At 41.1% G+C, this 17,403-nt stretch overlaps 1 protein-coding gene across 4 annotated transcripts in view; it reads left to right on the forward strand.

Moving 5' to 3' along the window:
• The window catches only part of LOC122757999 (rho GTPase-activating protein 21-B), an 87,077-nt gene that overhangs the window by 67,065 nt on the left and 2,609 nt on the right, over positions 1 to 17,403 (forward strand). For all 4 annotated transcript variants that reach the window (XM_044011991.1, XM_044011812.1, XM_044011903.1 and 1 more), the window contains 17 exons: positions 105 to 2,070; positions 4,928 to 5,077; positions 5,629 to 5,731; positions 5,833 to 5,869; positions 6,137 to 6,256; positions 6,915 to 7,214; positions 8,716 to 8,780; positions 8,865 to 9,013; positions 9,272 to 9,414; positions 9,508 to 9,666; positions 9,785 to 9,863; positions 10,275 to 10,348; positions 10,445 to 10,534; positions 10,618 to 10,743; positions 10,836 to 10,877; positions 12,051 to 12,156; positions 15,713 to 15,744. In XM_044011991.1, the coding sequence (XP_043867926.1) occupies positions 105 to 2,070; positions 4,928 to 5,077; positions 5,629 to 5,731; positions 5,833 to 5,869; positions 6,137 to 6,256; positions 6,915 to 7,214; positions 8,716 to 8,780; positions 8,865 to 9,013; positions 9,272 to 9,414; positions 9,508 to 9,666; positions 9,785 to 9,863; positions 10,275 to 10,348; positions 10,445 to 10,534; positions 10,618 to 10,743; positions 10,836 to 10,877; positions 12,051 to 12,156; positions 15,713 to 15,744 (3,741 nt within the window). The remainder of the gene's footprint in view (positions 1 to 104; positions 2,071 to 4,927; positions 5,078 to 5,628; positions 5,732 to 5,832; positions 5,870 to 6,136; positions 6,257 to 6,914; positions 7,215 to 8,715; positions 8,781 to 8,864; positions 9,014 to 9,271; positions 9,415 to 9,507; positions 9,667 to 9,784; positions 9,864 to 10,274; positions 10,349 to 10,444; positions 10,535 to 10,617; positions 10,744 to 10,835; positions 10,878 to 12,050; positions 12,157 to 15,712; positions 15,745 to 17,403) is intronic.

Here is a 17,403-nt window from a genome sequence, read left to right on the forward strand (position 1 = left end):
TTGACTATTGTATCCCAATTTCAGTCTACAGTAAATGTATCCTGCCCATGTAATCCAGATTTTACTGTTTCAGCACTCATGACATGTCCCATAATCTCTTGCAGGCGTATTCCCAGGATGCATACCTCAAGGGGAACGAGGCGTACAGCGGAAATGCTCTGAACATCCCAGAGCCTCCTCCCATATGCTACCCTCGGATAGAAGTTAAATCTGTGGCATCATCAGAGCCTGCCCCGGTCAGCGAGACCTCCCGAGGGCCAGCTCAGGGACCGGGAAGAAGAGGTGGGACCACTGAGAAGAGTTATCGGGTGGAGGTCCCTGTTCTGCCAACCACCCCTCCCCAACAGACTTCAAAGCCTCAGACTGTGGTGTGTGTCTGTAATGAGAGGACAGTAGCCATGCCTCCTGATCCGGTTGACAGGGGTCCCTGGGTGGCTCGGGCTGGCCCAAGCCATCGGACAGAAGAGAATCGGTACAGTTCTCCAGCAGATTCTGGATTAGCTAGACTCAGACCCCTTATTCCCTCAGTACCTGGGGGTGCAAAGTTACAGTACCCATCTTCCTTAGAACCCTCAGTTTACTCCCCTTTCTCAAGTTCCAGACCTGGCTCGCTGCATCCAGACCCCTCAAACCCAGCTGCGCAAGCTCCCGTCACTGTTGCGTCACCTGATACATTTTCCTCTGCTGTCTCACCCAGCGCCAACCACTACTCGCCCTCCCCCACTGCCCCAACCACCTCGCCACACCAAAACATTGACTGGAAAAACTACACCACCTATAAGGACTACATTGACGCCAAGAGGCTGCACACGTACGGCTGTCGCACCATTCAGGAGCGCTTGGACAGTTTACGCGCAGCTTCAAATTCCAGTTCCGCCTACACCCAGCAGCGTACGCCACCTTCAACTGGCACGAGTCAGCGAGGGCCACTGGGCTCCCAGGTCAGACAGAGGAGCATATCCAATGATCGCGGAGCAGATGCTAGTAGTCAGGGTACGGCAGCGATTCCATTGCGTAGCGCCTCCCAAGAGAGGCTTGAAGGTGGAACGGGCAGGATGATAACGACAAGGAACTGGCCTCGGAGTGCTTCCCAGGACGCCCTGCCCTTCTCCTCTCCAACAGGAGTTACCAAACCTCGAGCACGTTCATGTGACTACCTGGGCCAGTTGTCTGCAGAGCCGGGTGGCGTTCACCGGGCAGAGTTTGAGGACAGGCCGCTGCTTTGTCGACAAGAAGAAACCAGTGCCAGTAGGCAGGGAGCAGGCCCACGAGTTTTACCTCATCTTAGCAGGACTCTCACTGGACAGGAGGAGGAAGGACATAAAAGTGGATTATCTAACTCACCTGTGGCTGCTTCTGTGTTCAATAAAGGTACAGCAGATTCACCGTCAAGGTCAGATGGTCTCATAATGAGACCCTCGCGACTGCCTGTCAAAAACTCAATCTCAGACTCTTTGCCTGCTTTACCCAGTAATAGAACGACAGACCCTCTTAAAGACCAAAGAGCTACCATCATGAGTAACCACCTTGGCTACTCCTCCCCTCTACATCTCCATCTTAGGGGCAGGGCTGACAGTCTGAAAGTGGATAACAGGATGGAGGCCGGGTTGGCAGCCAGGTCCTCCTCTTGCTCTGGTCCGTCCTCTAAGCTGCTCACACAGAGACAACTCCAGAGCGGAGTTGTCTCCACATCCTCCAGTACTTCCACTACTAATGGAGCTGTGACCCAAATGCCAAAGGTCAGTTCTACCCACACACCCATACGGACTAATGGCGGTCTTGCCGATGGCGTGGAAGGACCCGATGCAACAGTCGTGGTCCTCAGAAGAGACAAAAAATCTGAAACCCCCCATATTCGCCCCCCGTCGTACGTGCTTGCCGTTAATGAAGGCCAGGATAGAGTGATCCGTAAGTCGCCGCCGCTGGTGAAGGCGGGATCTGCTGATGGAGCAATGTGCTGGACGTCTAATGACGGCTGCAGGGACATGCATCTGAGGAGGCTGGGAGACACACGACATAAGTCCGGCTCCGACAACTTGGATGTCTCCCTAGATTCGATCCCTTTTATCGGTAAGTGTGCACTAACCTTACCTCAAACTCTCGAGTCTTTTCTATGTATGGAATTGATATTTTCTTAACCTGCCAATGCTGTTGACGTATTGTACAAAGACTGTGTCGTATGAAACGATGCCTCTCCCGAAAACATTCTTTAAATCATTGAGCCCTACATACTTTTTCTCTGAGATGCAGCCAAGGCCGAGTCAAAGTTGACAAGTGGGTGTTGCTTTTATAGGCTTGTTCTTGTTGTATTTCCATTATGAGATTTTATCAGGCATAAGACATGTCCCCAGAGCTACAGCCTTCACATGAGAGGAAAACTGGATCATCTGTATACAGTGTGTGTTACGTCGGGGGCAGTAAATGCTGTAAGCTGTTTTTTTGTGTTCCTTTTCTATCTTTGGCGATATGTGTACACTTGAATATGTCTCCTTGTGCGAGGGTAAACATTCTTGTCAGGACGACTCAACCACAGAAATGCATAAAAAAAATCATGAGTGAGCCTATTCATATGCCTGTAACACAACGAAATCCGTCACATCCAAGTGTCGACTCTCATAAAATGTGGTACGATCACAAGTAATGAGGGAAATTCCCCCACAAGTTTTGTTGGAGTAGGAGTGGATTAAATGGAAAATACAACAAGGAGTAGTTACAGTTTCACAACATACAGTATATACACAATTTCCCTGTGACTCGCTGTGTCAGGTGTGTGTCTATGAGCGGGATATCTTCAAACCACACTTTCTGGGGGTGCAGCTTCAGTCCTTACAACCTTACAACATCACCCTAATGTGCTGTGACATAACAGAGAAATAACAGCATACATGCACCAATTGGCTTCAATTACACTTCGTAGTAGAAGATCATTCACACAGTAAGTGGAACAAGTGCTGCGTTTAGCGTCCGCCAAACATTCTGTACTCGTGGAGCAGAGCAGTGCTGCTGCTTGCACTCCATGCAAAATGTCACGTCGCCTCAATTTTACGATGAGGTAAGAAATCCATATTTTTTCAATTTGCTGTATGTTTCTGCTCTGTTCTCCAGACTTTTTTTTTCATGGATTCAGCGCGGTAGAGCCAAGTGTGCCGTGTTGAAACTGGAGTTGTTCGACATCTGTGCCAACTTGGCATCAAACAAATACTCACATCCTCGCTCTGTGTCTCTATTAGTGACTCATAAACAGCCAATGAGAGCAGCTTGTGTATGTGTGTGTGTGTGTTTGACGTTTTCCCTCCGTCTGCTGGGGTTAATTGTGTCCTCATTATCCCCCCGTATACACAAACATATACAAAGCGTTGAGATATAGTTTAGATTTTATCAGTGCACTTCCCAGTTTTTGTTGTACTGCCAGTGAATGTTTCGTTACGTGCACATTTCTTGATAATGTCTTTAGCTGTTTTCATGCGCATGGCATGAATTTTGGCAAGATGTGTTTTTATTTGATCTTGTTATTTCCAGCTCAGCTCCTACAGTGAAGCTGAAATACACTGTGTACAAACAAGTGTTACACTCATGCCGTTGAGCTCCAAAAATGTCCATTCAAGTATAATACATTATATCTGGGTGTCAATCTGGGCTTTTGCCTTGGAATTGATAATTTTTACTACTCTCCACCAGATGCTGTCATATTTGGTATGTGACACTGCACAAAAATAAAATAATAATGCAAATACCATCTAAAAACATGGTGTTATCATGACAAAAACATACAGTATTTGACATGAATAATAAGGTCAGATGTAGATGGGAAAATCATCTCAATGAAAGCAGAATAAAATAATGCCAAATGGTTATAAAATGTAAAAATGTTCTTATAGCTTGCTTTTAAAAATGGCATCAAAACAGATACAAAAACATAAATAACAAGCAAGGATTTAGAAATGTCTGTCTCTATATTTGTGTACATGCAGTTCTCTTCCATATTTTTAATTTAAGTCCAAAAATGTAAAAAAAACTAAAACTAATTGCAACTAATTTCAAGGAAGACTTGATAGCATTTGTTTTATAATTGTTGTGCCTAAATGTGCAGCTATTGTGTAAAGTTCATTCTTGTGTGTCTAAAGCTGACTCACCGTATGTGTCAGACATCACTGGTTGCCGCCATATAAGTCTTCCCAGAAACTGAAAGAGGGGGATAGATATACAAACAAGTGATTAAATCAGAGAGGAATCTGCTTGACTTGGCAGAAATTAAGATTACGTACCAAGGGAGGTGGGAGGTTTTTTTTGGGAGAGAGATTTCATGTATTCAGCTACTGCTATTTTCTGTGAAAAAAAAGAATTCTGGGACTAAAGTCTGAATTAATTAAGATTCAGAATTCTGTTTTGTTCCAATGTTTTATTTAAATGTGGTCCTAATCCTCTCCCGTAACATAAAACATGGGTAACAGCCATACTATAAAAACAAAAATAACATAAGATATATTATACACAGATATGATTCATTTCCCGTATCATATCTGTTCCCACTTGTGGACGACTGTTAATTTGTATTTCGGGCTTGTTCTCTTGCTGATACAGTGTATCAGACGTTACGATGACACATGTTCCGATGATGATGTCATGTTTGCCGACAGAGAACCATATTATCAACACAGAAACTCATATCTTCATAGCGTTTTGACTGCGTCTCTGTTCCCTGCACTCTTATCACGGCACTTTTACAGCTGTCTGCTCACATGATTATTGAGGCTGAGATAACACAGATGAATTAGACTTTTTAACTGTCATGATGTTTTTATGCTGCACTTAACCACTATAAATTCAAGGATATCAAGTCTTACAGTGAAGGAATTGTTTGTCATTTTCTGGGCAAAAATTGGTCTTTATTTTGTATAATAATATTCATCCTCTTCTGTCTCCTCAGATGAACCTTCGAGTCCCAGCCTTGACCAGGACAGCATCCACATTCCTGCCTCTGCTCTCATTTCCACGACTCCCATCATCATCACCACCGTCCCGCCCAGTCCTCCGTCACCTTCACCACTCTTCCGGCGACACCTTTCACACGACCAAGGTGATTTCTTTATTTTAAAGTAAATGATGATACATACGGAAAAGGATTAGGGACACTTTTATGAAGATTTTTTGAAAGAAGGTAAAACAAACAACATGAATTCCAAGGAAGAAGGCAGAATTGTGAGACTAATGTCAGAATTCTGAAAAAAAAGTCAAAATTCTGAGAAGGAAATGTCAAAATTCTGAGATTAAAGAAAATGTCAAAATTCTGAGATTAAAGTTAGAATTCTGAGATTAAAGAAAAAGTCAGTTCTCTGAGATTAAAGAAAAATTCCAAATTACAGATTACAGTCAGAATTCTCAGATAAAGGAGAAGTCAAAATTCTGAGATTAAAGAAAAGTCAGAATTCTCTGAAATTTAAATCAGATCTATTTTCTCATAATTCTGACTTTAATCTCAGAGAAATCATCGTCATGCTGTTTTATTTATTTGTTTTACTTTCTTTCAAAGAATCTTTTCATATGTGTCACTGATACTCTTCCGTATATACATTGTGAAGTTTTTGGGCTCTTTCCCAGTTGATTACAATTTGACTTTGTCCTTCGTAGATTCTCTTCACCTCACGATTATTGAGTCAGATTCTGGTCCCAAATCAGAGCGGTCCAAGTCGTGCGACGAGGGTCTGGATAATTACAGAGAGGAGAACCGAGGGTGCGTTTGTTCAGAAATCAGAATCAGTTGTTAGGGTGGAAATACACTTAATTTAAGGTGTTTTTTTTATTTATGTAATATTCTCTCTCCCTTCTATTTAGGAGGTCTTTAATACCTGGTCTAAAAAGTCTGAGAAAGGTGAGTTTATTGTATCTTTTTAAGTTCATGTAGGTCACACCCAGATCATAAAAGAGCTTCCACAGAAGTCTGTAGTGTTGGCTGTGTTACCTAACGACAGCTTTAAAAATTTTTAGGATTAATGATTGATTCACGCGTGACACTGACCTTAGTAAAACCCTTGTTTTATACAAATTCTTATTGGAAAGATATTGGAAAGATTTTCTGAAACCTGTGACTGTGTTTCTGGTGGTCATTTTCCTAATTTTCCCTGATCTGGTGACACAGGCAGTGGATCGGTCCTCAGAAGACTCCGGATCCAGGAGAGATTCGTCTTCAGACGTCTTCTGTGACGCCACCAAAGAGGGTTTACTGCAGTTCAAGCAGCTGAACACAGACAAGGGAAAGGTACAGAATCATGTACAGTCACTCACACCATATTGTCGAACCCACCTGACTCATGTGGCTCATAATAACTTCATGTGAATTATGGCTCACTGAAGCAGAAGTGAGTGGTGGGGTTTTTTTCCACGGTAGCTGCACGATAATCATGGAAAAGGATTGTGAGATTTAACATGTGGGAACATGAGTCTGTTCCACCTCAGGCAGGATGAGGATATGATCATAACTCAGACTTCTTATACACTGGATTAGAGTCAAACTAATACTAATTCTAATTCTGATTAGGTATGAGATACAGTGGGTACAGAAGAGTATACGTATAAAAAGATTTTTGAAAGAAAGCCAAACAAAATAAAACAGCATGAATTCTGAGGTTAACGTCAGTATTCTGGGATTAAAACAGTCACAGAATTCTGAGATTAAACAAGTGAGAATTCTGAGATCAAAGTCAGAATTCTAAGAAAAAAAAGTCAGAATTCTGGGTTTAAAAAGTCACATAATTCTGGGATTTAAAAAGTCACATAATTCTGGGATTTAAACATCCAGAATTCTGAGATAAAAGACGGAATTCTGGGATTAAAAAAATCATAATTATGGGATTCAAAAAAAAATCTGAGAATTCTGAGATTAAAGTCAGTATTATTTTGAATTAATGTCTCTGCAGCGCGTGGTTGGTGGCACACGACAGTGGAAGCAGATGTTCGCCGTGCTGCGGGGCAACTACCTCTGCCTGTACAAGGACAGGAGGGATGGCCAGGCTCACACCAACTGCCAGACGGCGGACGAGCCGCTGCCCATCAGCATCAAAGCCTGTCTCATTGACATCTCCTACAGCGACACCAAGAGGAAGAACGTGCTGCGGCTCACCACGTCCGACTGCGAGTACCTGTTCCAGGCCGAGGACAGGGAGGACATGCTGGCCTGGATCAGGGTCATACAGGAGAACAGTAACCTGGACGGGGAGGTAGGAAGAGTTTAGCAATAATTGAATCAAGTAAAATGCAATTAAAAGTGCGTCTAAGGACTATAAAAGAGATATTTTTATAAAAATGTATAGTAAAAGGTTAATAAGAGATGCAACACTACAATTTCAATGAGACAAGATGCTTAAAAGTAAATTAAACCGTGGAAAAATCCCATAAAACTCAATATTTGCTTTTTATAATGTCAACATTTCCAGCTTTGTCACTGAGTGCTATTTCAATTTATTGATTTTTATGCCTGCGACAGTGAAAACAGCACCTGGAGTCTTTCTATTTTCAATTTTTTGTCTCCCCTGTTCTCGTGAACGTGATATTTCAGGCACAAACGTCCACTCGAACTCAGAGATTCATGGATTTTTGAGTAAAAATTAGTATGCAGTGAAATATTATATCCCAAAGGCCATAATGTCAACCTCACTGTGACATCATAATCTTCTGCAGAAACACTTGTCCAGCATCGTAACTCAGGAGTAGAAAACTGTGGCCCCTGCAAATACAATAAGGCAGTAATTCTGTAGTTTTATGATCACTTTTATATTGTATCATAATTCTTTGGCAGGACACATGTAGTTCTTCTTTCCTCAGGAGGACGGATGCCTCGGGGCCAGAGAACATCCTCTGTTATAACACTTGTCTGTGTAAAATGACCTGTGAAAATACTGAATAATATAACGCTCCATTGTCTGTTTTCCTCTTAAAGTCACAGCCTGTTTTTCTGTCACAGTAAAGTGCTGATGTGTGGACACACTTTGTTAAATTTAACGTGTGAGAACGTGAGTCTGTTCCATCTCAGGCAGGATGATGATGTGATCACAACTCTGTCAAACTAATACTAATTCTAATTTGGATTAGGTACAAGATACAATCAGTACGGAGTATTACTGACATGTGTAAAAAGATTTTTGAAAGAAAGCAAAAAAAAATAAATGGCATGGAATTCTGAGATTAAAGTCAGACTTCTGGGATTAAAAAAGTCACATAATTCTGGGATAAAAAAATCTGATAATTCTGGGATAAAAAAAAATCAGATAATTCTGGGATTAAAAAAGTCAAAATTCTGGCATTAAAAAAGTCAGAATTCTAAAATTAAAGACAGAATTATGGGATTAAAAAAAATCTGAATTATTGGATTAAAAAATCAGAGAATTCTGGGATTCAAGAAGTCAGAATTCTACATGCATTTTCTTGCCTGTGTTTGATTTTATGACTTTTACACATATGTAGATCATCTTTAAGCTCCATTTAAATTTGCTATATTAGTAAAATTATTATTATTGATATTGAAATTTACAGTAACTTCCAAATGAAACAGTGGATATTTCATGGTCGTTTTCTCACTCTAATAGAAATTTGAGTCCGTGTCACCTGATTGTAGCATGTTACGTAAAGACACGTTACGTATAGTTAGTTATGGTCTTTGCCGAAGCGCCATCTTTTGTGTCTCATGTCGTTTTCTGTCCTCCTCTTCTTTCCTTCCTTTAGAACGCGGTCTTCACCAGCCATGACCTCATCAGCAGGAAGATCAAGGAGTACAACACCTTGATGAGGTAAGAGGAAGAGTAAGGAGAGAGTATGGTACTGTGTCGTAGACTCGAACCACATTCACGTCCATGTCTTCTCTTCACACGCAGTCCAACCGGTAGCAAGACGGAGCCGTCGCCCAGATCCTCTCGCCAGACGCTGAGCATCAGGCAGACGCTGCGTGGAGGAAAGGGAGAGACCAAAGCGACAAGTCAACACTCGCCTAAACCTGAGGCGGAGCGGAAGAACATGCACAAAGGTATGAAAAATGCACAGAACTTCAGCCTGATGAGAAGCTTTGACAAAAAAAACCTGACACTCACAAACCAAACTTTTAATCTATGTCATCAACCGTTCTAGAAATACAACAACTTTGAAACACGTCACTTTCCCTGTTTTTCACTGGTTCTGGACTGTTAGAAACAGGTGTTTGGAAGGGGGAGGGGCAGGATCAGGGAGGGGGAGGAGCTTGTGCAGCCAGCTTTTATAGTTTCAATCCACTCAAATCTTGTCACAGATGACACCAGCCCTCCCAAGGATAAAGGAACGTGGAGGAAGGGAATCCCGGGGCTCATGAGAAAACCCTTCGAGAAGAAACCGTCTCCCGGCGTCACGTTTGGTGTGAGACTGGACGACTGTCCTCCCGCACAGACGAACAAGGTCTCTACTGGTTTATTTCACTTGAATATGTTTTAGACTTTTACCCATCTTCTTCACTAAACATGTCTCCCTCGTTGCCGTTGCGTCGTCTAGTTTGTGCCTCTGATCGTGGAGGTGTGCTGTAAGCTGGTGGAGGAGAGAGGGCTGGAGTACACGGGCATCTACCGCGTCCCCGGGAACAACGCCGCCATCTCCAACATGCAGGACGAGCTCAACAATAAGGGCATGAACGACATCGACGTCCAGGACGACGTGAGTGCCGCGTCATCCATTCCTTTGCTGCTTTCAAATCAAACTCTGTGGAGATAAATACTCATGTTTCTTTCTTGCAAGAATTTGTCTAAATCTTATTTCTATTTGTGTTTGACAGAAATGGAGGGACCTGAACGTGATCAGCAGTCTTCTCAAGTCATTCTTCCGTAAACTTCCCGATCCCTTATTCACCAACGGTAAGATTTTCATGAGTTTGTGTCTGCCATCTAGTGGCCAAAAGTGTCACATACACACACAAACAACCCTCTACAAATTTGATTTTTTTAAATTTTCTACAGAGCCTCTCTGGTGACATAGGTGAAAAAAAACACGATTAAAGCCAAATTAAGTGTCTCTTACTGATAATGACTCCATACCTTACCGCAAGTGACTTCAGTGTGTCACCGTGATTATTCCCAGGTAAAAATTAAAAGAAAATGAATTTAAGTTTGTCCACAGAAGACAAAACAAAACAAAAATAAAGCATGAATATGAAGCGGTGACAGCATGTGATCAAGATCCACAGCCCAAAAAAGATTATTCCACAATTAGTGTGAGTAGACTTTGATTTTCATGTTTTCTTCTTTCTTTTTTGTTATTCTCCACAGATCGATACACAGATTTCATTGATGCCAACAGAATATATGATCCAGTGGAGAGACTCAAAGTGCTGAAGAGGCTGGTGCGTGACTTTAAAATGTGGATTTTCCCCCTTTTTATACGTCTGTAAAATAGTCTTTAATCACACAGAAAAATGACATTTAATAACTCTTGACAGCTCCACGAGCTGCCAGATCATCACTACGAGACCCTCAAGTTTCTTTCGGCTCATCTGAAAACTGTGGCGGAAAACTCGGAGAAGAATAAGGTAAAAACTTCATTATTTTCCTTTCATTAGTTTTAATTGTGGAATCAGAAGTGACTGAGAGTGACTGAACATTGTGTCTTTAGATGGAGCCAAGGAACCTGGCCATCGTCTTTGGTCCCACTCTGGTCCGCACCACCGAGGACAACATGACCCACATGGTGACCCACATGCCGGACCAGTACAAGATCGTGGAGACCCTCATTCAGAACGTGCGTAGTGGATCTTTACATGCATTAGATCGTGATTCTCGAATATAAAACAAAAAAAACATAATTCTTCATGTTTTTGTTTTTACTTTTAGTACGACTGGTTTTTCACGGAAGATGGAAACGGAGATCCAGTGGTGGGTATTTAACATTCTAGAATTTTGTACTGTCACTTTAAAGGTCGGCCAAAATTTAGAATAGGTGAAACGTGGATGGAGCAAGCCATAAATGAAGTTGCACCAAAAACTTGGTGGGAACTTGTTATAACCTAAGACAAACAAGAAAGTCAGTTGGGACCAAGGCCTCAACTCAACAGGAAGTGGGCCATGTTGAATTTTGTAGTCCATCTTAGTGGTTAGCACACCAAGCCAAAATTGAGTTCCACCGAATTTCCTGAAACTTGGTGGGAAGTTGTTACAGCCCAAGACGAACAAAAAAGTTGATGGCCTCAACTCAACAGGAAGTGGGCTATTTTGAATTTTTGGCGCCCATCTTGGCGATTTGCACATGCTTTCGTAAATGAACAAGCTAGCCTGAGCACGATTATCGTACCAACATTAAAAACCGCATCAGTTTGTACCAAACACATAAAAGGCAAGAAGTTACTGGAAAGGTTTTGCGAAAAGGGTTCAAAAGGGCGTGGCCACGGCAACCATTGGGAAATTTTGGCGACTTTCGACCATTCGCCAACAAAACAGGAAGTGCCCTGAAACTTCGCCATACATTGACTGATTGCCAAAAAACGTCATACATGACACATGAGACCAACCCTCAACACGTCTACATCATCATTATCAGTATCAGTATTATTATTATTATTGATATTACTATTATTATTATTATTATTATTTGCTTTTGGTTAACAGATACAAGTGAAGACTATTTTTTAACTGTCAGTAATAGTTTAATAAATACTCTCGGTTTTATTTCACATCCTATATTTAATCAAATGTCCTGTGCTTGTGGTGTTTTTATGTGTTGGACCATTTTTATTTATTCATTCACACAACAAATAATCAAAAAATATGGCATTTTAAATCAAATGTGAAGAAGTTGTGTGAAAATGTAATAATTAATGATATCTACTGAATAATTTTATCACAAAAGATGGGATATATTTAATAGTCTCCTCTTATTACTGTTACATAAATTAATTTCAGTGCATTTTTGCTTTTAACATAAATGTTTCACCCGTTTTTTAGACCAAATCTTTGGGATACGTAATTCATAAATGTGCCCAAACTACATATTTATTCTGACTGCACTGGTCAAACGCGGTGGATAACCGCTCTACATTTGTGTCCCCGTAGACTGTGTCCCACGAGGACAGCGCTGTGGAGTCTCAGCCCGTCCCCAACATCGACCACCTGCTCCCCAACATCGGCCGCACGGCGGCGTCGCAGGGTGAAGTATCAGGTAACGCGCTGCCGTTGGCAGAATGACCCCATGGTGGGTTTCTAACCTTTTCCCTCTGCCCTGTTGCTGCTGTGTGCTGTGCTCAAAGACACGCCGGCGGCGGTGTTTTAACTCGCGACAGATGTCTCTGCTTCTTCCCTAAGGCCAAGCTTTTCCTGCCTTTTTTTGCTTCTTCAGCTGTTGCTGCGAGACACAAATGAGCCGAAAATTTATTTGCGTCATTTAGAGGAAGCAAAAAAATTGTCACGTTTTTTTTTTTTTGCTTTTTGCTTTCAGTGAAACTTTTCCCCAAAAATCTTCACTAACAGATTAAAGCTGCTGTTAGTGATCTTTTTTTGTTATTTTCACTCTCAGGACAATTAAATCTAAAAGAAACCTTTTTCTAACATATATATTCCTACAGCCTGTTTTCAGGATTAGCCAATACAATGCTCGCTAATCTGTTGAAGTTTGACACAGTCCAAAATCACTGGAGCACAAAATCAATCCATAAACTTTCCCACTTCAAACTTGGGTAGGAAATTTCAAACTCGATCCATAAAATCCTATTGTAGTTTGAAAAATACACAGTTCCACAGGTGCTTCTGAGTGTGGGAACTAATTACCAAATTGTCCAGCAGAGGACACTGTGAGCACAGCTCTGCCTGCATCCGTGTCCTCTTTGTTGCATCAAGAGAAGAAGAAAAGGGTGATGTTAAGTTGTTTTGCTGTGACAAAGGAGGACAACTTTTGAAAAAGTGACAGCCCTAGTTGTGATGTAGTATGAAGTTATGAAAAAATGGTAAATAAAACCCTCCATTTACAATATCGTAAGGATTTGGCATGCTTACTTCTTCCTGCCCTAACTCCTAGACCATATCTAGAAGATTACTGAAAAGCGGATAAGTAGAGCTTTGCGCCCATGTTCTTGTCATTCCGGTAGCCCTTAGAACGTCTGCAGAACAAGCGAGATTCACCAGTGCATCACATGTTTGTGACGTCAGCGTCTCAGTACCGTAATTCCAGTTGAACAGTTGAATAACTGAAAGATATGGAAAGTTCTTGGAAAAAAGGGGCAGAAGCACTCACTCATGGAACATTTTCTGACAATTCTACAGCCACAAAATCAAAATAAATGCTGTTCCTTCATCAAAACGCAGCAACAGACAGGGAGTCACCCTAACAAAGACATCACTTACTGCAGCTTTAATAGACCTCTTGATACTTGCTCTCCGGGCTGTGCCACTTCCCTCTCCGCACTTTCTTTTCCCCTCCTCCTGCTGACTGTTGCACTAACACGTCCATGTTCTTTCCCCACATCAGAGAAGAGATGTTTTTTTTACAGTGAAAGGCGACCTGTGATTCCTCTGTCTCTAGTGAGGCTCTGTCGGGTGTCCTAAAGGCTTTCCACAGCATTCACACATACTGATCTTGACACAGGCCAAGTGGGAGGAGGAGTCTGTCACGCCGTGATGTCACTGATGGACTCTATAGTGTCCGCCATGGACAGCTGGAACTGTAGGAAGAAGGAGGATTGTTGCCCGCAGTGTAGCTGCCTAGTCTGCAGGAACCCGCAGTTCTGTTAAGCACGAACACAGACAGAGAGGAAGGAAGGCGATGATAAAGAGGGTAAAAGAAAAGAAAAACAGGAGACTGTGCTGTGTTGTGGGTTTATCTGACACAGGCCGGTGCTACTGTCTCAAAGGCTGTCTCTCTCCGCTGTCTCTCCTCACTGTCCTACAAGCTCGCAACAACAACAGGAGAGACGGCACGGTATGGTTTCTACGTTGCACCCCCGCGTGCACCTGCATATTGCCCGTCATCTGTATTGTATGGGGTGTATAGGGGGGCTTGGCTATGTCACACAAAAGAAACCAACAAAAACACACAAAAAAGGAAATTCTCAATGAGAAAAAGCAGGATTATACACAGATTATAGGCTTTTTTCTTTCACACTGACACTCTCTTTCTCATGTAGTCCATGTAGTAGCCCCTCTGTGACCCCCGTCACTTCTCATTTACTCATTTATTTATTTATATTTTTGGTTTCCTTCCATAGCTGTTGTCGTTCGTTGTCACTGTTGTCATGGCATCTCATGTCACCTCCACATACCGCTTGACCAGTGCCACTGTGATCTGTGCGCAGTCTGTCCTCGTGGTTGGGTATCTGCTAAATTTATTTATCTAATCTATTTTTTTATTGTTCTAATTTCAGTGGAAATGTAAATTTGTTTTCGTCCTCGTATCGGAATCAGAAAAATACTTTCATTTAACCAAGAAAATAGAAACACGAGAGATTCACAACCTATTGAAAATGAATTTTACTTGAACTCATAAAGAGAAAAAAAATAATTATATGCAGCAAACATAGAAATCTTTACATTTGTGTCACTATATGCAAGACTTACTTCATTAAACACAGATATACAGTATATAAACAGTAATATACAGTATATAAACAGTAATATACAGTATATAAACAGTAATATACAGTATATAAACGGTACTATAGTATATAAACAGTAATATACAGTATATAAACGGTACTATAGTATATAAACAGTAATATACAGTATATAAACATACTATAGTATATAAACAGTAATATACAGTATATAAAGGTAATATATATAGCTCAGGTCGGAGCAACCTCACAAACCCCGGACTTTGGATTCTAAGATGGCTGCCACTTGAGTCACTAGCAAAAACATGCTGCCGCTGTTAATTTCACTTGTTGTCTTACGCTGTTTGTGTGAGGGAAATATCATCTCGAGTAATATTGCTAACTAGGACTAACACAGCTAGTGTTAGCCATAGTTAGCCTGGAGTCCAGGCCCGACTCCAGTCACAAAGTTCTTATTTTAAAAGAAAGTAATTCCTGAGATCATGAGATTATTATCAGCCCAAGAAACAATGGACAATAAATAAACGAGAGTTATGTTGTTTTTTGGGGGGTTTTGTACCCTTGAGGAGTTGAGACAGTGAACATTTTTCGTCCTCTCCTTGCAACACTCACTTAAAACAGTCTGACAGAGGAGTGTGTGTCACTCGCTGTTCAACGTCCAAGCAAAACCACAAACTGGAGGATTAAGTGTTGCTTCACGCGGTGAGGAAATTCACCAAAAAATGCTGCGCAAGAAAAATGAAAACAGCTGGAAAAAACATTGTCTTTCTCCACGAGAGGATGAATAAAAACAGATCGAGTGAGGAGTATTGTATATTCACATTTTTTCACCTGTGTGTGGTTTTCAGATGTTCTCGTCCGTAAATGTGACAGTTGGGTTTGCACATGTTTGTGTTGCATGGCACATGTTGACCGTGTTTGTTGTGTTTTCATGAGTTCATGGCTCTGGTTGCACTCAGCGTCACTCATAAACTCCCATGTTCAGGTCTCTGCCGCCCTCTAGAGGTGGACCTGAGTGTAACGTCCAGCTCATGTGTATCCGTCGTGTGCCGCATGAAACCGTTTCCCACTGTCTTTTCCCCGCTCCTTCTCATCAACACGCTCTTCTACCTTGAATCATTTTTCACGTGTTGTTGTTAAAAAAGTCATCATTTCTCTCTCTTTTTTTTCCAGATTCACCGACCAGTGATTCGGCTAAATCAAAGGTGAGTGTGTGTGTGTGTGTGTGTCCAGTGGCGACACTCTCAGCTTGTGTAGGATTGAAGGGAGGTAGGTGAGCGGCAACGATCGCCTGCACCTACCGAGTCAAGATCAGGATCAGATTAGCAGTTTAAAGGTTGATTTCACCCAAAATTACGATGACGAAACCTTCTCTTACTCATTGTTTCTGCTACACAAGGTTATGTGTGCAGTGACATGTATGCACAATCCTACATGGAAAAAGAGCTGAGGAAACACTAGAAGTAGAGTTATAGATAAATAAATCCAAATACTACATTAAAAAATACAATAAGTATTCTAAAAACAAATCAGCCAACAATAATAAGCAGAATTCAAAGATGAAATCAACACTCCAGCTGTGTCTCTGTACAAAAAAGTCTGGATAATTGAAAACCAAACACAAATCCCCCCAAAAAATAAACAATAAAATAAACTCCAAAATAAGAACATTGAAAAAATAAGGTATACTCATGATTTAATTAGATATCATTTAAAATCCAAGTAAATTCAGATTATACTTCGTATTATTCAATTTATATCCTGTATATTTTTTGTGGATTAAAGAGAAGCATTAAGAAACCTCTTCTTTAATAAACCATTGTTGTAGAATTAATTTATTTCACATCACATTTACTCCAGTATTACATGAAATATTTACAAACATAATATTAGGAGGCTCCATCAAAACTAACAAATCTCAAAACTAATAAACTGGTTTATTAGATTTTTTTAAACACAAAAAAATCATTAAATGCTACTACTATTACTTCTACAACTTACATCAGATATGTGTAAATAAATATACCAGATTTTTGGGGATTTTTTTGGCTGATTAGAGCTTAAATCAACACTCAGGACAACTGTGATTCAGGACTTTGAACTGTAGAGGGCAGTGTTTAGCCTCTTGGTGTACATCCTGATGGAATTTAATAGAAGAAGAAGAGTTAGATCATCTCATTTGACACAGCACAGGGCTTCTGTCTCCTCCTGAGTGGACAGTGGACGGAGTCATCTCCTCCCCGGGTTGCACACTCGGGGGGATCCAGACCCTGGATTGAGAAACGGCTCATGTGACCTTTTCACAGGATAATGCAAATTCTACTTGGCTCGGGAAGCATCTGTTAAATTTGGGAGCAGAATTAAAGCTGCAGTGCATAACTTTTGTTGTTAGTGGTTATTATTCTGCCTCTGTTAGGTGTTCCTGAACAAGAATTATGTAAAATTAGTTTTACATAATTCAGAAGAATTCAATTCTGAAACAGTTTTTTTGTGTTTTCAGTCAAACTCCAACCTGTTTGCAGCTGTCTCACTTTACTAGATCAGTGTCGCCATTGCCTCTGTCTATCTTGACATTGAATAAATCACTTCCTGTGTGCAGCCCCAGAAATGTCACTGGGCAACACACTGAGAAACACAGCCGAGCTGAACTCATTTGACAATGAGTTGCGTTGTCCAACATGCATTTGTGTGTGTCTAAAAGTTACATACTACAGCTTTAATGGCCATATTCTGTCATATTATCTTAAAAAACCTGAGCAAATGGAGGCAAAGTAAGAAAAGAAATTTTTTGTATTTTGTGTGAAACGATCTTTTCTGTGGATATAATCGAACCATTTATTTTATCTCTGACCTGATACTTGACT

This window comes from Solea senegalensis, linkage group LG1 (genome assembly GCF_019176455.1).
Source record: "Solea senegalensis isolate Sse05_10M linkage group LG1, IFAPA_SoseM_1, whole genome shotgun sequence".
NCBI lineage: Eukaryota > Metazoa > Chordata > Actinopteri > Pleuronectiformes > Soleidae > Solea > Solea senegalensis.